The 24693-nt window shown below is 44.1% G+C and overlaps 1 protein-coding gene across 2 annotated transcripts in view; it reads left to right on the top strand.

Moving 5' to 3' along the window:
* Positions 1–24693, top strand: part of MDGA2 (MAM domain containing glycosylphosphatidylinositol anchor 2) — a 665957-nt gene that overhangs the window by 624712 nt on the left and 16552 nt on the right. For both annotated transcript variants that reach the window (XM_019550984.1, XM_019550983.1), the window contains exons 12-15: positions 4121–4141; positions 11181–11336; positions 12546–12704; positions 22472–22602. In XM_019550984.1, the coding sequence (XP_019406529.1) occupies positions 4121–4141; positions 11181–11336; positions 12546–12704; positions 22472–22602 (467 nt within the window). The remainder of the gene's footprint in view (positions 1–4120; positions 4142–11180; positions 11337–12545; positions 12705–22471; positions 22603–24693) is intronic.

Here is a 24693-nt window from a genome sequence, read left to right as displayed (position 1 = left end):
GCAAAGATCAAGTAACAAGATCAGGCTCTTGGAAAGTAAGACTGGAGGGCGGGTATGGGGCTGTACAAGTTAAAGGCCATTTTTCTTTTTGGCTAAAGAGACATTTCCTGGATATGGGGGTGCATTACTGGCAAGTGTTAAAGTAGGTTTCAACAACTAAGTGGAGCTTAATCCGCTTCATTGTTCCTTTCTTCCCTTCTTTCTTTGTCTTTCATAGTTTCATAGTTGTTGGGGGCTGGAAGGGACCTGACAGATCATCGGGTCCAGCCCCCCCTCCTGGGCGGAGTTCGAGTTTGCTGCACCCCAAGTTGTTTAAGGGGCGTTTCCTACAGCGGCTGGAATTATTGAGCAATATGCCACCGAGGTGTGCAAACACTGGCACCATTAAAGCAGTGCAAAAGCGTTTAGCCCACTTTAAAATGTCATGCACACACGCCTCTCGTTCTGTCTTCACATGGCCTAGACGACCAAGTGCAGTGGATGTAGGAGAATCCAGTAACGTTATCCTTCTGCTTTCTGTTCTGAGACTGCATTTCAAATTGAGCAGTCATATCAGGGAGAATGGACTCGAAAGGTGGTAAATCTCAGCTTCAGAGATTTTCTAGATCGTTTGCACGCAACCTTGGGAATTTATCCCTTCAATCATCCATTCGTTTCCCTTCACGGCTAATTTTACTTGCTACCTCTGGCCCATACAGCAACTTCCCCTTTCGGGAATGAGAATCTGAGAATCATGTGGCCCTGTTTTATACCTGCTTGTTGCATTGTCTCGGCAAGTGCTTTTTTTTTTTGGCAGTTCATGATGCGTACGTAAGTTTAGCCTAACCGTGGTTTCATTCGTTACTCTGCTTTTGTCAGTCAATGCAAGATGAAATTTACTTGGCACCCAGCCTTTCTTTTTTTCTTTTTTTTGGCTGTACTGTGAACAATCTGAAAAGCATGGCTCAAGGTTACCCATTAATGATAGTTTCTATAAAAGCCTCTCTGTGAGGTTACAAAGCAAGCGTCAGTAAATGCAGTTTCCAGCAATTTCAGCTAATTCCAAGTTCAGCCACTCAAGAAGTACACAAAATGAATGTTTCTTGGAGAATGAAAGGTAATTTGTTAGTGAATGCTATGAGGTATCTAATATAATGTAATGACTGAGTTTCTTTGGAAAATTACACTGGGCCAAATTGCTGATCATTCTTCTGGATAAAGTCAGATACAGCAACAGAACTGTTAAATGAGAGATCTTTTTAAAACTTCAGACTGAAGCAGACTTTATGAATGAAGGTCACATGTGAAGTGTTTGAGCCCATAAATAAAACAGTGCATCTGGGCAACCAAACATGGAACAAAGCCTGTTTTGAACAATGGGGTTACAGTACAGATGTCTGCCTTTCTCCAGCTGCACTACAGCAGCTATCCTGGTTTTAGGTGGGGAAAGAATTAGACCGCCGGTATTTCACTGATTCATGGATTTCTAGGGTCAAAAGGGACCTGGCAGATCATCGGGTCCGACCCCCTCCTCCAGGAAGGAAAGAGTGCTGAGGTTAAGTAACCCCAGCCAGATGCCTATCTAACCTCCTCTTGAAGACCCCTAAGGTAGGGGAGAGCACCACCTCCCTTTGGAGCCCGTTCTAGATTTTAGCAACCTTCTGTAAAGAAGTTCTTCTTTATGACCAATCTAAATCTGTTCTCCTTCAGTTTGTGGCCATTATTTCTGGTAACCCCGAGGGGCGCCCTGTTAAACAGAGTGTCCCCTATACCCTGATGAGTTTGTAGGCAGCTACAAGATCACTGCTCAGCCTTCTCTTGCGGAGGCTGGAGAGATTCAGGTCCCTCAGGCTGTCTTCATAGGGTCTTACCTGCAGGCCCTCCACCATGCGAGTAGCCCTCCTCTGAGCCCTCTCAAGGTTGTCCACATCCCTCTTGAAGTGCGGCGCCCAAAACTGGATGCGGTACTACATCTGCAGCTTCACCAGTGCCACATAGAGGGGAATTATCACTTCCCTAGACCTGCTCGCAATGCTCCTGCTGATGCAAGACAGAGTGCGGTTAGTCCTGCTTATTGCCTCGTCACATTGGCGGCTCATGTTCATTTTTGCATCAGCCAGGACTCTGAGATCTCTTTCCATGGTTGTGGTGCTCAGTCTGGTACCCACGAGTCTATAGGTGTGTTGGAGAGTCTTTCTCCCCAGGTGCAGCACCTTGTTAAATTGCATCCTATTCTGATCTGCCCACTTGCCCAGTCTGTCCAAATCTGCCTGAATTCACTCCCTGCCCTCCAGTGTGTTTACTATACCCCATAGTTTAGTATCATCTGCGAATTTGGACAGGGTGCTTTCAACACCTTCATCCAAATCTCTGATGAAGATATTAAGCAGCACTGGTCCAAGGACAGAACCTTGGGGGACCCCGCTGCCCACATCCCTCCAGGGAGAAACCTCCCCATCCACCACCAGTCTCTGAGTGCGTCCCATAAGCCAGTTTTTCCCCCACCTTACTGTGAAAAAATCCACATTGCAGCAGATCAGTTTGCTTGTAAGAAATGGGTGTGACACTGTGTCAAAAGCCTTTTTAAAATCCAGGTAAATAATGTCTACTTCCACCCCTGCGTCTAAGCACTTTGTGACCTGGTCATAACAAAAGACCAAGTTAGTCAGGCAGGATCTGGAAGGTAATTGCACCTTTCTGAATGTAGCCTTGTTGCTACAGTCCCCCAGGAGCAGCACTCACCTGAGTAAGGGCTATGGGCACAGCGTTTCAGCTCACAAGCCACTTGCACCTCATTTTGACGGTCTTAATGGATGCATAGTACTGGCCCCAGCTTTCTGTACAGCGGCAAACTTCTTCATTCCAAGTAAAATGCCACAATTTAGTCATAAACGTGTCAGCTTTCTGTCTTGCTTGATTAACTTCACAAATAAAATTGCTTGAATTAAGAACTAAATCATGACAACAAATAGTTTTGCAGATTAGCGAAGTCAGGGAGGGAAGGGAATTCAAAGCAGGTCGGCCAAAAATCTGTCAAATGAAAAACATGCTTTATCTGATGTTCTCAGAGACTCGAAATCATTGGGTCTTCCTGTCCTACAATGTGTATAGATGAGTAGAATAATTACTGTAAATGTTTTATAAAATAACTCTTTTACCCTTCCAGACTGATAATCCTTCTGTGATACGCATAGTAGTCTCCTAGATGAGATTTCAATCGTGCATTTCAGAAATGTGTTTAATTTATTTCTTGGCCAGTGGTTGTAAACCCTTCAGCCTTGCGATGACAGATATATAGCATAACTACTGAAAAATAATGTACATGCCAGTATTGCATGCATAATTTTAGAACAGAATGCCTCATTTACATCACAGTCTTTTACTTTTAAAAAAATCTACATATTCCTTCTTTTGTTTGACAATTATATTGGCATTTTTGGAAAGACACAAATTCTCATTATTTCCTGAGACTCTCATTTGCTGTGCTGTACCAACAAACAGCGCTTTTGTTATTTCAGCCATAATATCATCTCTCAAAGAGCCTGCAACAAAATAGCATTTGGTCGCTTGATTTAGGATGAAGTAATAGGTCTTGACATTTTACATACATTCATTTTTGAATCCGGGAGAACGTATTTATTACAGACAAAATCCTCTGCCCTAAAGAGAGCTGATGTACTGCTAGAAGCAGATGCTAAGTGAGGAACAAAACCTATGTAGGGACTGATTTGGTGAGACATACTGTTGCCCTGTGACGTGCTGGCTTCATCTTCAAGAGACTTTGCACCAAGATGGTGGCGTGCATTTCGCTGGACAGCTCCTTCCTGCTCTAGAGTATAGTGATGGCTGTATCTAGGTTTGATGCCTGAAACTGCCATTGTGCTTCGCCATCTGTGACGGGAGCATGCTCACCATGGGAAGGAAAGGAATATCTCCTACCACCCAGCACTGATACTTTTGGCAGGTGAGAAGCAAAGCCCTTTTGATCCAGAAGAAAGCTACCTGTGCTGCTCACCCTCACAGTGTGCAATGATCTGGGCTCTGAGATGGATGCAGTTAACCCCATAAGATAGTGAGGGGACTTGGTCATACAAATGCTTTCAAATGACACTAATTTGGGTCTCTCCTTTTTGTCTTGCAGCTCCAGTCAATCCCCACTTACGTAAGTATCTTTATCTGCTGTTGCTTCTGTTCATTTGAAGAATTAGCTTTGCGTTAATTATTGTTTTGCAAGCACACAACGAGAGGGCGGTATGTTGTTTCCACCTGTGGTCCCTGGATTCCATGAGACCTGTATTAGTTTTGTAACGTATAGTTTCCAGGGTTTCTAGGGTTGGAAAGGACCTGAACAGATCATCAGGTCCAATCCCCTGCCCTGGGCAGGGACGAGTGCTGGGATCATAATGCCCCAGCCAGATATCTATCCAACCTCCTCTTGAAGACCCCCAAGGTAAGGGATAGCAACGCCTCCCTTGGGAGCCCATTCCAGAGCCTGGCAGGCCTCACCGTAAAGTAATGCCTCCTGATGTCCAGCCTGAACCTGCTCTCAATCAATTTGCGGCTGATATAAATGCGCTCGGTTGCGTTAAAGCTTAGTCAAATAATGCGATTCTTTGTTGTCTCCGAAGTTGTTAAGTCAGCACGAGTTGGATTGAGAGCAAATTTTGGCTGCAGGAAACATCTCTTCCCCGGCATCCCAAACAGCTGACTAATCCCCAAGGCAAAGCTGCTTGTGCTCTCCAAGAACCTCTGGTTTGCGGGCAAAGGGTCATTGATAAATAATGTAGGGGGAAAAGGAATATAAATGAGTGGGGGAAGGCTCTGAAGTCAGCAGTGTTATTTGGGTAAATGTTTGGTCATTTAATCAGCACCAGCCCTGAATCTCACAGGCCTGCAAAATTAGATTAATAAACTTGCAAGAAAGGGTGGTTTCATGTGATATTTGACTCCTTCATCCTGCTTTGTGTTTGACCAAAGCCACTCTTCTTTTTACCGTGTTATTTTGACATTTCCAGTCCTGGTCAGAGCCTCATCTAGATGTGGTATTTTTTTAAAAACAGAAGCAATTTTTCCATGACATGGTGAACACATGTTTTTTTTCAGCAGGAATGTCTTTCTACTGTAGGAAAGGACAAGTTGATTGAAATAAAACTTGAACCAACCAGACCTTCCACTCCAGGGTCAGTCTGAACTGTTGTCGAATCTCCATAAACTCTTCTTGGCCAACTTCTTCTTCCTCTTCATTGTCATGTCCCTCCCCCTTTGCACATCTAGGTTTCGAAAGCGCAATGAAAATCCCCCTTTGCCCATCTAGGTCTTGAAGCACAATGGGAAAAAAAGGTTGTTTTCAATGTGATAGGGGATGCAGAATGGATGGCATAGAAGTGATAATCATTTGTTTAGATGGGATGTGCAAAGAGAGGAGAGAAAGGGTTTCATACTGCTTCTTTCTAGACTGGATAATAAAAGCGCGGACCTTATTAAACAGGAGTCCAAATCTATTTAGTCGTGGTTGCAATAACTGACAAAATATCCAGGTAGTGATAACTCTCAGTAAGCATCTTGGCTGTGTACTCAGCTGTAGGTGCTCCCATGGCAAACTAAATCATAAAGATGGAAACTGCACCTAGCAATAAGAAACATACTTTTTATTGCCCACACCTCATGTTCAATTACACGTGCAAAGATAGAGCTGCAAAGGGAACAAATCTCTGCTATGGACTGCCCACCAGTATTACTGCTATTTTTCATCCACAAGGAGGATGAAAATCAGCCCTAGGGTACCATGAGCAGTCTCGGTGCTTCTTTGTTTCAAATATAGATCACTGAACCCTGGCAAAAATTGTAAACTTGTTTGCTGAAAATCAGGTGAGGTGCGTTAATAATAAATCAAGGTCCAAGTCCAAGCCTGTGGCAGCCAAGAAAAGGAATCCCATTGACGTGAACAAGTTTCAGATTGGGCCTTCATGTTTTATGTATTTATCTACGGTGTAGGAAACGTGATTGATAGCACACCTGCCCAGGCCCATCTGTTGCATTGCTCCCTGATTCTGAAGATCTTAAGCTGCTTTCTTTTTGTCAGCCTACCTTTCACTATCAATGCGTTGCTCAATAAAAGAGCTGGGTTAATGGTTCTGGAAATTAGGCTTCTCTCGACAGGGTAGTTACAACATGTGGAGCACCGGTGCTGCTCCAATGACAGGGATTGTTTTCAGCCACGGGAGAGGGTAGCTCCGTTGATCTGTCCAGGCACCAGTTGTTCTGTCTGTGGTATTGCCTCTGAATATGCCAGGGAGGGTGGAGAAGTATTTCCATCCAGAGCTGGAGTGAGCCCACGAAATCGTTTTGTCCAGACACCTGAGCAGCCATCGGAGGGTAAAAATTTCAGGTCAATAAACATCTATGATGAAACCCTGCCCCTGTTGAAATCAGTGGCAAAATTCTCATTGAGTTGCATAGCCTCAGGACTTCATCCACCAAAATAGAGATGAAAAGTCTGTATTATATTCTCCCTCAGACCTCATCGTGATGCTTTCTGGATCCTCATTTTATTTAATAAGTGTAGAAAAAAAGACTATATAAAATTATATAGCAACATCACCGGAGTCTGTGTTTGAAGAAGTTTAGAAATTGATTCAAAAGCAGGAAAATTCTGCCCTTTTCTTAGCATGGCAGGGGGGGATTGTAATCACCCAGGTGCTGTTGCGAATTAGCAGTACTCACCAGCTAACGCATGTGAATGGGAGACTGAAATAAGGTCCTTCCTATATAAATTCTGCTGCAGGAGACTGCATGCATTATTCGTTGATAGTAGATGTCTCTAATAACTAAGCTGGCATTATCTAGTGAGTAAAAAACCTGAGATATGGCCTTAAAAGTCCTTTTTTGTGGCTCTAATAAGGACCATTAAGGAATCTATTTCTATGATGCATGCGTATAAGTTCCATTCATAGGAAGAGAAGTTGCATCTGAATAAGGGAAAAGATTAGCTTTTAGATATGCCTATTCAAATGTGGATTTAATGGGGGGAGGGAGAGATGAAAGAGATTAATAAAGCATGCAGCACCTTGAGAACATGGTTTCAAATTTGGCCCTGATCAGCAGTGACATTATTAATGGCTTCAGCCTACTTCCTAAATTGGCATGTGCCTGGAAAATAAAAATCAGCACCTTTATTGGAGCTAATTAGCAGCTCTGCTGGCATTTTTAGACCTGAATGGATGCCAAAATGAATCTCAACTCCGGGATGCTGTGGCCAGATAGAGTTGCATAGGGAAGCCCAGACTTGCAACCCCTTTGATGTGCCTGTTTCATGAGTAGATAAAGGACAATGCTGATCTGTTAAAGACACTGAGCTCTTGTGCAGGAAAGGCACTTATCTGAGCCTAAAGAATTAGTTTAATTCCTATATTTTGTCAATTTGTTTTTGTGTCTTCAGTGCCAAGAATACTTGGCACTGCTCTTTTAAAATATTTTGCAAATGGCTGACTCCCCTTTGAAGTCAGTGGGGTTTTTTTGCTTTGCTTTGTTTTGTTTTGTTTTAGTTTTTTGGTTAATAAATGACAAACTTTTACTTACTTTTCTCTTCTGGCCTGGAAAAAAAAAAAGAAAATTGCTCACTCAGAGAAACAGGCTTTTAATCTGCTGATGTGGAATTTCTAAATGAACCTTCCCCAGCCTGCTTCAAAGTACCAATGTAGCCTTTAAACTGCTGGAGGAGCAGAGTTAGAAATTGCAGTGTATGATGGTGCTGACTTTGGGTTTAACTCAGCTTGTTGCAGGCGCTGGACCAGATTTTACTAATTTTCCACTCTGGTTGGCTGTCGCCTAATCAATATTTTATCCTTTAATTGTATTTGCTGTGCACAGGAATGACACATCCAGGGTGCTGATAGCTTGGAGCTTCTGCCTGCAGTGCTTTGTATGGGGCCAGGAGAGATGGGGGGTGGTTGCCTTCCAGTCACAGCAGGTGCAGACAGAAGCAACAATTTTACCCCATGTGGCCCCTGAAAGTGCCCTATAACTGTGACTAAACACAAGTGCATTGCTGCAGAGTGCTTTAAAATGGATTGATCCCACAAAAATCTGAACCCTCATTGCATAAGGTTATAGATTACAGTGCTCCAAAGCAGACCACCCTCAATAACTTTTATCTGCATGCATCAGGAGCAGGGCTGGGCTGCCCCCCAGCACTGTCTTCAAAATGGGAAGGGGGGAAGGGAGAAGATGGAGTTCGGTCCGGAGCTTTTTCAGCCAGTGCTGGAGGGAGGGGTGGTTGGATTGGCGCCCCCGTTACATCGGGGGGCTCCAATCCACCCATCCCACCTTCTAACCCTGGCTTGGCAACCTCCAGAATGAGCTCCCTTTGCTTCCTTTCCCCATTCCTGTTCTGCAAATGGACTGGAAGGGGAAAGGGAGGTTGCTAAGAGAGAGTGGCTGCAGCCTCTGTAAACAGCCGCTTGATCCCCCACCCCCTGGGACCTAACAGCGAATGTCTGTTGGATCCAGGGCAGTGTTATAACTAATGGTGCTTCTTGTGAAGTGCCATGAGTTACAGTGACTTGCTGCTCTTCCGTGTGTGCCTAGAGTGGCCAATGAGTTTGGGGCACGCCACTTGTGGGGTGGGCATTTAGGTGATCACTTAGTGCTCTCCAGGCTAACACGATTCCTGTTGCTGTGGTGCGCAGCTGCCACTTGACTCTCAATTTGAGGGGTGCTGCGGGAGGAACTTGAATAAAGGCGTGTATATTCGGTCAGCATTGCTGTATTTTGGCCTGCCCTGCCAGTTGGGGAGGGGAGGCTGTAGTGGGAGCATAGCCCATAGGGAACTTGCTACCAGCACCCTCTCCCTTCTGCCCGGTGTAAGCAAGGAGCAGCAAAGCAGCACCAGGGCATCGTACAAGAGCAGCCGGAGGCTCACTGTGTTAGGGAGCCATCACCTCCTTGTAATTAATTCATGGGGGGTTGTTTTGGCTGTTCAACACATGTGTCAGCAACAGAAAGAGGAGGCGACATCCCCCCTATATAACAGCAGCTCTCTGGCTGCTGCCTCAGCCCCAGGGCACAGCACTGAGCAGTTCTGACTTGAAATCTCCATCCTTGGAGGTTTTTAAGACCTGAACAGAGAAAACTCTGCGTGAGATGACCTAGCTGGGGCTGGTCCTGCTTTGAGCAGGGGGTTGGACTAGATGTGACCTCCTGAGGTCCCGTCCAGCACTCGTTGTCTAGGATTCTGTGATTTCCTCTGAAAGTTTTGTCAGTGGCCATGTCTGCTCTTTATGCATTTGGGAGTAAAGCAGGAGATTCTTATCTCTGTCCATTCACATGTCACTTCTTAGGTTGTTGAATACCTGGGGAGAGGGGGGTATTGCTGCTGGTTGTGTTTAGTTCAGTTCGTTTGGGAAGAAGAAGTGTGGGTCTTCTCCATGGTGTTCTGATGGTGCAGTGGTGCTCATGGTTGCACATATTACCAGTTTTCCACCAAGCCACAAACCACACTGGCCTAGGTTTCAAGATCAAATCAGTAGATGAGGTTGGAAAGTTGACTTCCCATCATGCAGAGAATTCACCATTCTTTGTGGGCAGCTTAGGACCTGTGCTTTATTTAAACTGATTCGTTTAGTCAGCTTTTGATGAATCTAGTAAAATCAGTGGATTTGTTTGAGAAAATAAGTGAAACAATCTAGTAAAATCAGTGGGTTTATTTGGGAAAACTAGTGAGTGCTTCTTATATTGAGGGAGTAGCTGTCAGTGTGTTGTGTCTTGGTTGCAGCCTTGTTTTGTAAGGTAATGTTTGGCCTGACCCTTGTGGATAGACATTGTTCTCATGGTTTCTCAAGCTTCACCAAAAGCAAGCTGAGAAAGCACCAGAAATATCTGCTCTAGACCTTTTGGCTACGTAAGACATTACAATTACACTTTTACTGGTATCAGTGATCAGAAACTGGTCTATACCTGTAACAGAACAGAAGTTTGGCACACATATACTGGATTAAAAATGGCAGAACCCGGTCTAAGATTGACCCCACCGAAGGGTGAATGTGTGTTATGTTTGCTACTGATCTAAACAACGACACTCACAGAAAACCATCTAACTTAGATCGATTCTGCCTCAGGCTTTCTGAATGTCTGTACCTAGCCTTTATGGCTTAGGTTGAAATGTCAAGTCTGAGTTCTCTGACATAGGTATTAAGTGACTTCATATCAGCTGCAGCTTGGTATTCATACTTTAGTTCCCTCCCCAAAGCAAATTCTGTCTCTAGCGACCTGGTTCTGACTTCACATGATGAAATACCAGTCACTGACATGAAATCCTCCTCTATCAAACCCCAAAGCTACAAATACTTACACTCCTGCCCAACTTAACATGCCAGTAGTGCCATGAGGCCTGATCACTAGCTGCTCCATAGTGCCAAGGTTAAAATTGCCCTTTTAAACAAGGCTGTGACTGACACACCAGATACAGGCAGCTGTACCCTCTAAAGAAAAGGGACATGCTAGTTTTCTTAAATCCACTGACTTTCTCAGAGCAGTGAAATCAGTGGGACTGTTGATGGGCATAAGGTTAAGCAAGTGTCCAGCTTGCAAGATGCAGACCATGCTCTGCTGGGACAAGGATAATACATCAGGTCCCAAAGTCCTGAATGATTGTGGTTCTTGGCTGCTGTGAAAGTAAAAACTCTCTCATCACAGTTGAGATCAGCTGACAGCCCCTTGCTTTCCAGAGGAGGAGGCTGCGGGACAATCCCTCACCACTTCATCCGAAATTCCTCTCATTCCTTAGACTGAAGCTCGCACCTCTTGACCTTGAAGCTGAAAAGCATATTTTTTTCTCCGAGGGTTTTTGGAAGAATGGGTGGGTAGTTAGGAGGGGCGATTGATTGTTCTCGAAGAGCGTGGTTTTCTGTAATAAAGGATGGCACGGGGAGCCACTGAAAAAGATTCATACGTGTTTCTGTTTTACATAACCACCTGGAGTGGTGGCCAGGTACATGTCTTGGCAATCCAAATAAATAAAAAAAATAGTCCTTTGCAAGGAAACCGGCCCTGTGACCTTCGCTATTGCTTTAAAATATGTTCTAGGTTCTGAATGCTAATAATGGCCATTGTTCTTTAAAATGGTTTTATACCTTAGTACTTATGAAGGCTAATCATAAAGTGGTTGCAATCACTGAATGCATGTTCATTTCCTGTGTTGGCAGGGGAGTTTCACTGTGGGTTTGAGGACAATAACATCTGTCTATTCACCCAAGATGATACGGACAATTTTGACTGGACGAAACAAAGCACTCTCACCAGACACCCAAAATACACTCCAAACACTGGGCCCATTGCAGACCGAACCGGGTCCAAAGAAGGTAAAACCTAGCTTAGGTTTCTGCTGTGGTAGGGAGCCAGGTCCTCAGGTTGAGGGGGGAACTGAATAGCTCCATTCAGGATTTATCCAACCTCAAAAGTCCCGCTCATCTCTGCCTGTCCTTACATGGCACTCAGCAGTATTTAAGATGAGCCTATTGAAGTATAATTTAGAAAGGAAACTCTGGCATTCAGTAGGGAGGATCTGTGAAGTAGAAAACAGCATCTGAAAGTCCCTAAACTCTGCAAGAGTTCAGATCCATATCCAAGGCTAAATGCTGTAGATCCTGCCATTTGTAGCATCATTTTAAAGGTGATCCCTCCTCTACAGCAGACCCTGTGGCTTTTTATATCCAGCATGCTGTCCCTTTAAATAATTTGAATTCTCACTAACTAGTCGCTAATAGCTGAAATGTTTACCCCGTTTGTAGTCTGGACCTTGCTGAGATGCATAATAAATCTGACTGGCTCTCCAGCTAGCTAATCCGCTGAACTCTGATATCTGTGGGCGCTGGACCACTGCGAATCGGACCTGGAGCACTGGGTTTAGCGAGGACTCGGTCACTCCCACTGCTTTATTCCACGCGCCTAGCTTGCACTAGGAAACAAAAGCAAGTTGCATTGTCTCTGCTTGGTTACAATGATTGAGCAAATGAGATTAAAGAAATGGTATCTATAATGCTGACATAGCCCAGTGTCAGAATGAATAAGAACTGTGTTCTTTCACTGCGGGTGAGCATGGGAACGATGATGGATAAGGCTGCTGGAATGGTTTCTTAGAAAGGATGCCATCAAGATATCTTCTCTCACTATTTATATAAACACAGTGCAGCCTTGAGACTGAAGCCTGGCAAATCATTTTTTTTCCCCCTTTGCTTGTGCATACCTCCTAGTTTCTCTCTCTAAATAGGCCCATGAGCACAAAATGCTAACACAGCTTTTACTCTTGATGCACAAAACCTCTTTGAAGCATTCACATGGGGACGCACTGGGACTTTGTGTAGTTCAACTCTCAACAAAAGCACCTCTCCAACCTTTTGACTGTCGTAGCAATGCCTAACATTATTCACAGCTCTTAGCAGCCCTGATGTATTGCTCATATATCGGGAAGGGAGGAGGGAGGTGTCCCTTGTTGGGTTGGTTTTTTTTAGGGAGGGGGTATTTATTTTTTCAAAACCGCATTTAACAGTGTCCTTTGGGGCTTCTTCCAGGTTTCTACATGTACATTGAAACGTCGCGCCCCAGGCTGGAAGGAGAAAAGGCCAGACTTGTTAGTCCTGTTTTCAGTGTGGTGCCTCAAAATCCTTACGGAGCTACCAACACGGCGTACTGTTTTAGCTTCTACTATCACATGTACGGACAGCACATAGGTGAGAGAGGAGTCGTTTTCCATTTGAGAGTAGTAACGGGAGAAATGTAGGTGCATGAAAGGAAAATGGATGCGTGCGGCCACACAAGAGCTTGCCAAAACAACCAAGAGGCCAGTCATGGCAAAAGGCTGTAGGGCCAGGACCTACCAGCCCCGCACTCACCATCATGAGCTTGTTCTGCACTGAAAGCAGTAGACAGCCCCTCCATGCAATGAAGTGGACAGCCTAAGAGGAGTGCATGGTGTTCAAAGGAATGTGTGGCTTTTGAATATGGTTTTGAGAAAGGACCATTTTAAGTGTGGAGAAGGGAGACTGCCTCACGGACTTTCTGGTACTATCCTGTTGTTTTGCATTCCCTGCCTTTTGGGGTTTTTGGCGGGGGCCAGGGCAAGCTAGTGCAACTCGCACTAAAGTTAGGGTCTCTTTCCCTTCTGATGGTTGCAGTAACATCACAGTTGGTTGCTGCAGGTTGGTCCCTTGTAGAAATATGAACGATACATTTCAAGGCAGTTTATAACACATAGTGCCAGGGTATACTGAAAAGCCCTTGTCATATCATGCCCATTTCTCAATATGTGTTTTGTACTGTTGCAAAAAAAAAACCCCAAAAAAATAATACTGGCTGAGAATATAGCAGGCAGTCATCGATCCTTCTGGATTATGGTGTCTGCATGAGAGGTCACCAGGCCCTTTAATGCATATGCTTATATAGGAGTATGGAGGACCACAGACTGCCCAGACCTTCCATCCCCCTTTTAGACTATTGAATGGCTTAGTCTGGACATTTGGTGCATCGACTGCTGTAGTTATATGTACATCTGGGAATCAAACCCCGTCTCCCATGGGGTAGATAAGGAGTTCAGCACTGAACCGTGGCAGCAGGTAGGTTGAGAATATAAATGTATAAATAACAGGTGAGGGCTTTCTCTCAGTCCCTCTCCTGGGAGTGAATAGGAAATGTGGGCAAGTTTGACTAGATTTCCCACACCTAGCTGATTTCAGTTTGTAGCCAAACTGACACATTTAGGGGTAACCCCAGCCGTCTGGAACATGCTTGGGGTCACTTTTGAACCCACTTCTCCATACAATGCAGCCCTTCAACAAGGCAAGTGAATTCAACTGGTCATGTTTGTTGTCAATGCATGGCATATAATGGCCCTTTTTTTGGTGACCCTGGAGGCCACTTGGCTAGACGGGCTCGGAGGCCATGCCAAGTTATAGTGAGAGTCATTCAAAGTAATGTAAATCCCTGGCAAGCTGCTTGTGGTATGTGGTGCTGAAGGATAAAGTGGGGAACTATGAGCAACACCGCCGGAGCAAAGAGAGTAGGGGCAGGTAAGATTGCACTCCCTCTCCCTCTGCCCCCACTGATCTCCAGTAGTCACCATGCTTCCCCTCTTGCAACACACCCCAGCCTCAGTCCTGGGTGCTCAAACATAGTGTTCCCCAATATTGGTGCTCTGGTTGAAAGTAGTCATTTTGTATGATGGCACAATAATATGTAAACTCCTTGTTTTTTGTGTTCCTGCTGCTGAAAGTCAATTGGCAAAGGCTAAAAATATTGTTTCACCCTAGCAGCACTCACTGTCCTCCTGGTAATCTCAATCACTGCTAAACAAGTCAGTTTAAGAGTGAATATTAACGTCTTAACATCTTTTTTTTTTTTAAACAACTTTGAAATCACTTTATCACATGCTCACTTTTAGATCCCTGACAACATTTCTCTTTTTTTTTTCTTTTACTTTTTATAAACTGTGTGGAGCCAAAAAGATTTTTAAAAAAGCTAGAAAAGAAATTAAATTCAGAGCTAAATGTTTCTCTCCTCTCCCTGAAATCCCTTCTTATCCCCAATTCTCATGGTATGATAGACCAAAATTGCCACATGTTCAGCTTACTGTAAATGATGATCCCATATGTTGGGGGCTAGCAGCTCTGTTTGAATGATCATTGCTTTCAATCCTAATGGGATTTTATGGGAAATTGAGTCTTCAAACTGCAACTGTAATGGACTCTGCAAGACATACAGGTAAAGGCATGAATGGGATCTGATGCATAATCCACGCAAGCATGCCATAGCACAGATCTGGCCTCAGATCCCATCACTCCTTATTGCCTCGGATCATGATCCAGGGCTTCCTCCACACCGGCAAGTACTGGGCTCCTGCAGCTGGGAGCCCCCTCAGCTGAAAGGACTTCCAGCCTAGTGGGCATAGCTAGCCACACATTCAGTTCATGGTATGGTAGAAAATAACCACATTTTTCCTGGACGAACTTTGTGGCTTATTCCTTGTTTTGTGATGCCATTAATTGCTTTAACGTGTGATCAGGTTACAAAGTAGAACAGGATTAACTAGTTAGTCATGTCTTAAGTGTAATGTGTAGCCGGGGCCAAAATCTGATTGTTAACCCAGATTAACTCTTACCATTCATGCATTTAATTGCCAGAACCCTTCACCTGATACTGTAGCCTTATTTTACATGTAGAATTTACCCCTTTTTGAGCAAACGTGCCTCACTGTGGAGCAGGATAATGGATGAGAGACAAAGGGAAAGAGCTATGACCTGACATCATCAGTATCCACTTCCTCCTTGCTAAACTATTTATCGTGTCTGTAGCTGAATATTTGGATCTTGGATTGGCCTCTGCAGTCATCTCCAAACTCACCAATGAGTTCTCTCTTTATTGGAAGACTGTCATCCTCATATCAAGGGACAGCTGCCGACAATGTTTTTTTGGAAACCAGCAGTGCCACTCAGGGATCAGATGCCATCCCTGACATGTACTCCAAGCTCCTTGCAGCATTTTTTCCCTTCACAAATGCTACATTACAGCTGTTAACCTCATCCTTCCAGGACCTAACACTAGGTCCTGCCAGGACCTCAGTGCTGAAAGCCATCTCTTTAAAAGAGCGCAGAAGCTGCCTGGTATAGGGTCCAAGTACATTGCAAAATGGAAGTTCCTTGGAAGAAAATTGGTTTACTAGAATTTCAGCATAGTCAGACTTAGAAACCAAGGGTTAGTAGGTTCAGAGAAGATACAAGGTCCTTCACATTCATTCCTCTTCTATCATTGGGTACCATTAACCATCAGCTTGTAGGGCTGTGCATCTAGAAGCCCTTCTATATTTGTTTATTTTGTCTGGTCTTCTTGGGCAAAATTTTCAGAATGGAGTTAGGAGCCTAAGGCCCCTGCTACACATTACATATAGTATACAATTAACTGGTTAATTGTGGAATAAATGTAGATCTGCCACATATGCAAAGTAATTCACGCACAATAAAATGACTATCCAGCTATAAAAAGAGCCAATCAGCTTCGAAGCCAGGGCTTGAAAATGTGTAACAGCTCTACAGCTGTTTTCTCTCCAGCTTTCATTTGAACACCTAGCATGGCCCTAAATATAATTGAAGAAGTCACTTAAGTCTCCTGAGGTTATTCAGATATTTTGGAAATATTAGCCCTCGTGTCTTAGGAAATACTAGCCCTTGTGTCTTAAACGGGCCCAGTAAAATGGAAGAGGTTTCCCAGGACAACACATTGGCTGTTCTTGTAGGGTTTTGTTTCTTTCTTTCCCCTACCCATTCCATTTTAAAAATCTGAGTAAGTTTAATGGACATCAGGATGCAAGTCTCATAGCTGCACTGTGTTGAGAAAGATCTGCACCAAACATCTCCAACCTGACCACCTCCAGCTCTTACTATTCTGTCCCCGAGTGTCTCAGGAGTGAAAATTAAAGCAACACAAAGATTTTGTTGTGGAGGGTAGTGAAATGAAGAGCGTCTCTGTGATGCCCAGATTCATTCTAATGTTAAGTCAAAAGACAACTCCCTAGAGAAAGGTACCACTCGACATGCCAGGTAATTCCCAGTCCTACTGCATTTTGATTTGGGGATGGCATATGCGCTGCTTTTCTTCAATGGAAAATATGTTGCTTCTAATAGCAAATTATATGAAACATTTTTTGTCAAATCGTGCAAAGTAACCCAAGGACTGTTGGCATCTTGCAGTCTGCCAGTTAGACGCGAATGCATTTTCTCTGCATTTCCTTGTTCTTCAAAGAGTCAACGTGGAACATCAAATCATAGAAATGAAGGGCTGGAAGGGACCTCAAAAGATCATCGAGTCCGACACCCCTGACCAGGGCAGGAATACTGCTGAGATCAAATGGTCCCACCAAGGTGTCTGTGCAGTCTTCCTCTTGAAGACTTCCAAGGTTGGGGAGTACACCACCTCTTTGGGAAGTCTAGTCTAGATTCCAGTCACCCTTACATAAATAAGTCTTTCTTGCATCCAACCTGAAACCATCCCTTATGGCCACTGCTTCTTGTCCTTCCTTGTCGAACAGCTTTTCTCCCAGCTCCCGATATTCACCCTTTACATACTTATAGATGGCCACCAAATCCCCTCTCAGCCTTCTCTTCCCCAGGCTGAACAGCCCCAGATCCCTCGGTCTTTCTTCATAAGGTTTGTCTTCCAGGCCTTTAATAATCCTCGTGGCCCTTCTCTGCACCCTTTCAAGATTTTCAACATCTTTTTTGAAGTGCAGCACCCAGAACTGGGCACGGTACTCCAGCTGGGGTCTCACCAACTTCCCTGAGAAGTACATAGGAGACAGAAGGCTCTTCAAGGGCTGTGTTGGCTCTACATATGTTAGCTAGACTAGATTTTATACTTTTTGGTGCTGAGCCCCTGTAACTCCAATTCCTGACAAAGCCCGTAGCAGCTGAGGGTGATAATCACTTTTCAAGGGGAGCTGCTATAAAATTTTCATGCCTTTATGCCTGGAGTAACAGAGTGGCACAAACCATCCAACCAAGGAGTGCTAGCGGGGGTAAACCCCAAGAGGCTTTCTCAAGGCTCAGTGTAGTTCCCTTATTTCTAGTCTGCTAGATTCACTGTGGTGTCTCGGTACAGTGCAGAGTCACTGGGGGACCAAGTGGCTAAGCATCTCTGTGCTCAGTGAACCTTTTCCAAGAGATCAGAAGAGGCTGCAGTCTCTTTAGTATGGACGTTGTTTCTTTTGCTATCAATCTGCATTTCTCTTCCTGCTGTCCAAGAAGCAGAATTTCTAATTGCCACTTTAGGAAGACTAATTGTGCTTATCATTAGAGAATCATCTGCTGGAAAAAAAAAGAAAAGGCTCCAGATGAAAGAAGGCCCCATGAAAACCGTTATTTCAGGAAAAGAGAGAGCAATGGTCCAAATGCAACCAGAAGGCTGCTGCAGTAATTAACAGATCCACTCAGAAGGAGGTTGGCTGTTGTGAAGCCATACAAAAAAATAACCTGATTTACTTGTGTGTCCAAATTTGCTACCTCCCCCATGGTAATTCTTTTTATCTGCTAGCAGTTCCCTTAATTGCTTATTTTACTGTTGATCAGAATTGCCCCCAATTTACAGGGCATGTATACTTTCATGAAAGGCCAGAATTTCCTGTGTAAAAGAAATATACACTGTGTGTTGGCATTATTCCTCCTCTCCGCCCCATCCCAAATGAGTTTGCAGCTGGCCACAGGTCCTGCCCAGCTATGATGAATAGCACATTATTAATTTCAATAGTAGGTGTTTGTTGCAGGTTGATTCTGTCAAATTTGCATATACATTTGAGACTAGAGCAGGCATGCATGCATAAGTAGACTCAAGAGGCTGCCAGATAGATTGATCGAGAATGCCTGTGAGTATGTGCTAAAGTAATGCTTATTTATTATTTTGAGTACAAATGCTCCCCATGTGTAGGCATCTTGCCATTAATCTAAGCACAGCGACATGATGGAAAAAAGTAGGTTCTGCTGTGAATGATCTTTACCTTTGGCATACGAGCTGCCATTTACTGGGTTAGACCATAGGTCCAACTTGTCCAATCTCCTGCATCACATGGTGGCAGAGAGCGAATGCTGAAATGGAGAATGAATTGGGTCTGACCAGGGGTGTACTTGGTAGCTGTGCTGGTCTGAAACAAAAACACATACAAAAAACCAACTCTCGGTTCCAAAATGATACCTTTTTTAGACCAACTGGAGAAAAGGACAATTTTCTTGCTATTTTCCAGTTGGTCTAATAAAAGGTTATCATTTTGGAAATGAGTTATAGTTTCTTGTATGCCTTCTGGGTCTGACCAGGGTTTCTCCCCTTTTCCTCTCCCCGTTGCAGCCTTGGGCATTTAAGGCCTAGGAAATTCTGATTCAGAGGATGTACCTACCCCTCACTCCCATGCTCCATAGCTACTGATGCACCTTTCCTCCAAGAATGGCCACGTCTACATGTCCACTTTAATGTGCATTAGTCTATTTTAATGTGCATTAAAGCATCACAGAAAAGTGCTCTTTAGCTAAACAGCTCGTTTTATTTTATTAAATTATGCTATTGTGCCTTTTTCTAGTACCTTGCAATGGAGGTGCTAGATTTAATGCACATTACCTAAAGCACATTAATGAATGTGTAGGCATGCCCAGTGTGTCCAGTCCCTTTTTTCATTCTGGCTAAACTGTCACCTTCCACCACATCCTGTGGCAAAGAGATCCACACTTCCATTCCGTGCTATATGAAAGGAACTTCCTTTTGTTAGTTTTAAACTTCCTACCTAGTAGTTTCATGTTATGACTCCTAATCTTGGAGTGTGAGAGATAGTAAATAATGATTCCCTTTTCACTTTTTCTTCATCGTTTAGTATTTTGTAAACCCTTATTACACCCCCTCTTCAAGCATCTGTTTTCTAAACAGAATAGACCTGGCCTCATCAGCCTCTCCTCATATGAATGCCCCTCCATAACACACATCACCCTTGTTGACTGTTTCTGTACCTTCTCTAGGTCTTCTATACCGGTTTTGAGTGTGGGTCAAGAACTGGACATGGTAATCATGGTGTGGACACACCATGGATTTTTAAAGGAGAATCATGACACTTTCTATTTTGTTCATAATTTCTTTCTTAATAATTCCTAACATTTTGCTTGACTTTGGATGGGTGCTGAACACTGAGCTGATATTTTTAGCAGACTGTCCACGATGACTCCCAGGTCTCTTCCCTGTGTCCTCAAGACATGATGTCATCACATACCTTTCTCACAGGGATTACTATTTAGTCATCCTGTGGTGCCCAGTCAGGGGCCCCAAATAATACATGTAACCAGAATGTTCATGAATTTTTTGCCATTTGATATGTTCTTAGCTCTTTACCAAGCTATACGTAATAGCTCTCTTTAAATGCATGATAAATTAAGCCCAAACCGTGGTTAGACAGAGGTTGGCAAACTTAATCCTATTTTATCTCCAGTAGTTTGGAAGGACTCTGCAGTGTGTCTGTTTATCCTGAGTCCACACAATATCTTCCTCTCTTCCTTCAGTTCTGCTTAGCATGGGGATAGGAATCCATTTCTCCTTTCTTGTCCGCTCCCATGTTCCAGTCCCTGCTTATTATCCCACCCGTCTGTCTCCTGCAACCTCACACCATTTTTCCCTCAAGAAACTGTCTTTTAGACCATCCATCTCCTCTGGCTGTCCCTTGACTTTCCCCTTCCCCTTCACCTCCAGTCTTCTGGACTATGCTACCTACTACCTCCCTCTCTTCTTGGTCAGTTGACGCATCACCTTTGTTCTTCCTTCTGTCTCTCCCTAAGTCTGTTCTTCAGGGGTCTGCCATGGACCCAGCTTTATTACCACTACACTCATCCAAAGACCTTTGGTACAATTTGACAACTCAGTTGAGCCTGGTTCTCTTCCTTATAGGCTTAGAAAGGACCTCTGAGGATCATCTAGTCCCTGCTATTTGTGCACCCAGGACTAGTGCAGAAGAGGAGATATGGAGAGAAATAAAGCAAAACCAAAAGGAAGAAAGCAAATAGGACAGGAGAATGATTTTAGTTAGACTTCAGAGATTGAGGGTGGTGAAGCACTGAAACAGGTTATCCAGAGAGGTGGTGGACTCTCCGTCCTTGGAGGTATTTAAGGCCCGGCTCAACAAAGGTTTGGCTGGGATGATCTAGTTGGGGCTGGTCCTTTTTTGAGCAGGAGGTTGTACTAGATGTGACCTCCTGAGCTCCCTTCCCACCCTCATTTTGTATGATTTATGATCTTCCATACGTTTCCCCTCTGCTTGGGTAGGGGCTCAAGATTTAAAATAATGAACCCATCAGGAGAAAGGTTTTCTGTAGGGCTTCCCAGAGACCATGCTCTTGCTGTCCATAGTGATGACCTGTCTTTGAGAGCTTTGAACTTGTTCAAATTAAGGTAAACATGAAGACTTACATCATCGTCATCATCATCATCATCATAAAGAGAGTTGTCTGCAAAGGACATCTCCAGCCTACAGGGATTGTGGCAAAACCATGCATGGAACAAAAAGCAACCGTGAACAGAGCTTCTAAACTCTGTGAACTTTCACATCTTGCCAGATGAAGCTGGTGATTTTTTTTTTCTCACTTGGTGCTGCAAGCAGTAAGTGCTTCACATGCATCTCCTAAGGTGGAGCTGGCAAAACAGACACCAGGGAGTGGTGCGGTAGAGGGGTTTGAAGGTGCAAGGGCAGGCTGTAAGTGGTTGCAGAGAATGTCTGCCTTGGAAATAGCATTCAGCTGAGGAGAAAGACCTTGTATTGCTTCTCAGCACAAGGGAACGGGCTTTTCTATGCTTCATTAAGCAGAACTTCCTGACCTCACAGGATTAGTTTGACCTTCAAAAACTCTGATTGTTCCCAGGACCTAAGGAAACCAGATTTACCCCAAGCCCTTTTCACTCGAGGCATGCCCTGGTGTGAGGGAAATGCAGATCAACCCATGCAGGTGTCAGAGGTCATAATTTTGACATTGAAGTCACAGCAGAGCTGTGCTTACCCAAACCCCTTTCTTTGTATCTTCCTGCTTCCCTGAGCAATGTTAACTCAGCCATCAGGTAGGGACAGGAGCTGTTATATTCCTGACTTTTCCTTCTGAAAAGTGCCTCTTCTGCCCTTGATTTTGGACCTTAGTCCACAAAGCAATGTACTGCTCACAAAGCCCTACCTCACAGGAGAAAGAGCATCCCATACACCCAAGAAATAGGGGAGATCCAGATTACCAGGGACTGGGATCACCCTGTTTAAGAATGAACAGGACAGGCTCTGCCATTGAGGCCTAAAGACTGGTTAGCACTGCCTATCACTGACTGGATGATGGGATCAGAGCTGCCTTGCCTGCACTCAGATGAGAGGGCCCTGCTGAAATCCCTGGCTTCCTTTCTTTGGGGAAGCCTGCCCTGTTGCAGACCCTGCTGTGGCAATGCCTACCCTGGCATCCCCTGCTTGTGCCCTGTGAACAGTGCATCCTGGAGCAGTTAGTTCATTTTCAATCAGAATTCATGGTAAAGGTGACATCTTTTATTAAATAGTTGCAAAAAAAGAGTCTTTATTCTTAAGCTTTTGGGCACACGCTCTTTCTCAGGCATAGGAGAGTGCAAAGATTGTAAAATTTATCCCAGGTACTCTCTGGCAGCTGCAGTGGTCTTTGATTCGGGCAGGTTGAAAGAGTCCAAACCTTTTGAAGAGGTGGTAAGCAGCTGGCCTCAGGTGGCTGGAGCCAGGGGCCCACCAGGCCAAATGGTGAGTGATCAGAGCTACATGCTAACCTATTACCCGGGAAAGCGATGTGTGCTTTGTCATAGCATACAAGGGACTGGGTGGGGAAAGAGCCCTCATTTCACCCAGTTCTGGTTGTTCAGCCATTATTAATGTAACTGCATGAAAGAACCAAGCCAATTAATGCCATTCCTTTTTTGTCTTGTTTTATTTTTTAAGGAAGCTTGAATGTTTACCTGCGGCTAAAGGGTCAGACAACGATAGAAAACCCATTATGGTCCTTAAGTGGGAATAAGGGGCAGCACTGGAATCAGGCCCGTCTTAACATACACCCAACCACTTCATTTCAGGTAAGAAGCCATTGGCTGGTGCATCTGATGGGTTTCCACAAAGGACCATTTGCAATAGTCCACGCACCCACCTGAAACAGAGCACCCTATTGGCCCCAATGGGGAAATCTAGCAAGCAGCCTACTTGCACTTGCTCCTCCTGTTTTGACATAGGTGTTTGCAGCTTTTTTCAGCTCTAAAAGCTGCTTTACTGGAAGATAATGGCTTTCCCTTTTGCAAATAGGTATGCATCACCTAGTTTAACAATACCTGTTTTAAGGACAAAATGCTAGCCATTTGCAGAAAAATCAACCTGCTTTCAGCTGGGGAAATGCTGTCAGTTTATGTAAAAGGTCGTTTGGTTGCTTTTTTTTCAATTGAAGGACTTGAATAGAGGTTTTTCTTTATGTGGAATTTATCTGGGGACCAAGGAGTAATATACACAGTCAAAGATCTCACAAAAATATGCTTTCTCCACACACACAAAAAAAGAAAATATATATCTCTGAATTTTTGCTGGCAATTAGGTGATTAAAAACCAGTATTCCCTGTATAAAATTCCTGACTTTGCAAAGCTGCATACTGTATTCATTAGGATGACACAACCTGCTGCAGTTTTTCACAAAGTTTGCAGTCGATTGGATCTTGAGACTTCTGGAAGCCTATAGTTTTACAGGCCTAACTCTGGGATCCTGATTCCTGCAGCAAGATGTTAGCAAGCAATGAACTAAAGAGAGCTGCTACTTTGTAGCTTTAAAGTTGACAATATCCAAGGCAGGCAACATACAGGGTAGAATTGAACCTTGTAGACTAATTCTGAGAGCTAATGATAGATAGATAGATAGATAGATATCTTAGATTTGTGTGTATGTGTGTGTATCCATGTATATAGATAGACAGATAGAGATGGATGGATCAATCTATCTATCTATTCGTCTATGTCGGGCCTGGGAGATGAATATATAAAAATAGCACCCCATCATATCTATGGGGAATGAGCTTGGGCTCACAAAAGCTTATATTATATAAATACTATGAGGTGTACTGAAGATGAATGATCTGGATCAGCTGTCATATCCATACTTTCAGGGGATCCTGAAAATGACCCTATTATGTATATGTCTAAACTTTATGAGCCCAAGCTTACTTGCCATAGATGTGATGGGGTGCTATTTTATATATTCATTTCCCAGACATGACATTTATAACAGCAGGCTTCCATTAAAACATTTTCCTGCCAGGCACAATACCCTTGGCAAGCAGGAGCATTTTAAGGGTCCCCTGAAAGTATGAAAATGACAGTAGATCTAGACCATTCGTCTTCCTTCTCATGAGTGAAGGCAGTGAGGGAAGGAAAAATGTTTGGTGCGCATTGCTCCAAGTCTGACAGGACAGCATGGAAGCAGAAGCAAAGGAATCAACTGGAGAAATATAGGGAAGATGTAGCAAGCCAGGAGCCTAGGGCAGAGCAAAGAATGAGAGAGGTCAGGGAAGGGAGAGGAGTGTTGTGATACACAGAGCACAAGGTGTATCGCAGGGTGTAACCCACAGTTCAGTGCCGGGGTGAAATCCAGCCCTAATGGGAGTCTTACCCTTGAGTCCAGTAGAACCAGATTAATCCCCAGGAGTTTGAACTTGGTAAAAAAGAGAGAGAGAGTCGAGAAAGAAGTAGAAAGTTTAATAGGATGAGCAGAAGGAGAGAAACTTGAGCCAGCATCTGAATTTTAGAAGCAAGTGTTGAGGGTAACAAGGAGGGATTCATTTTGGGACCAGTCATGAGTGTCTGCTGAGGCACACAGCACAGTTTAAGAAGTAGGAAAGAAAGGAATGAGGGGCCAGTGATGATAGAGAAAGGACTGAAAGTGTTTGGTTGCAGTGTGAATATAGGAGGAATCAAAGCAGATTCAAACATGAAAGAGTTTGGCCTAGGCAGTGGGTGGAAAGGTGGAGTACAGGGTTCAGGATGAAAGGCAAACTGGGTTTTCTCCAGTTCATTGGAGTCAGGAGTGGACTGGCCAAGTTCGCCGATGACACCAAACTTTGGGGCAAAGCATCCACACCAGAAGATCGGCGGGTGATCCAGGCTGACCTGGACAAGCTCAGCAAATGGGC

This window comes from Crocodylus porosus, unplaced genomic scaffold, assembly GCF_001723895.1.
Source record: "Crocodylus porosus isolate Cpor-Errol unplaced genomic scaffold, CroPor_comp1, whole genome shotgun sequence".
NCBI lineage: Eukaryota > Metazoa > Chordata > Crocodylia > Crocodylidae > Crocodylus > Crocodylus porosus.
Note: the sequence above shows the minus strand (reverse complement) of the source record. Positions and strands in the feature narration are given on the sequence as shown.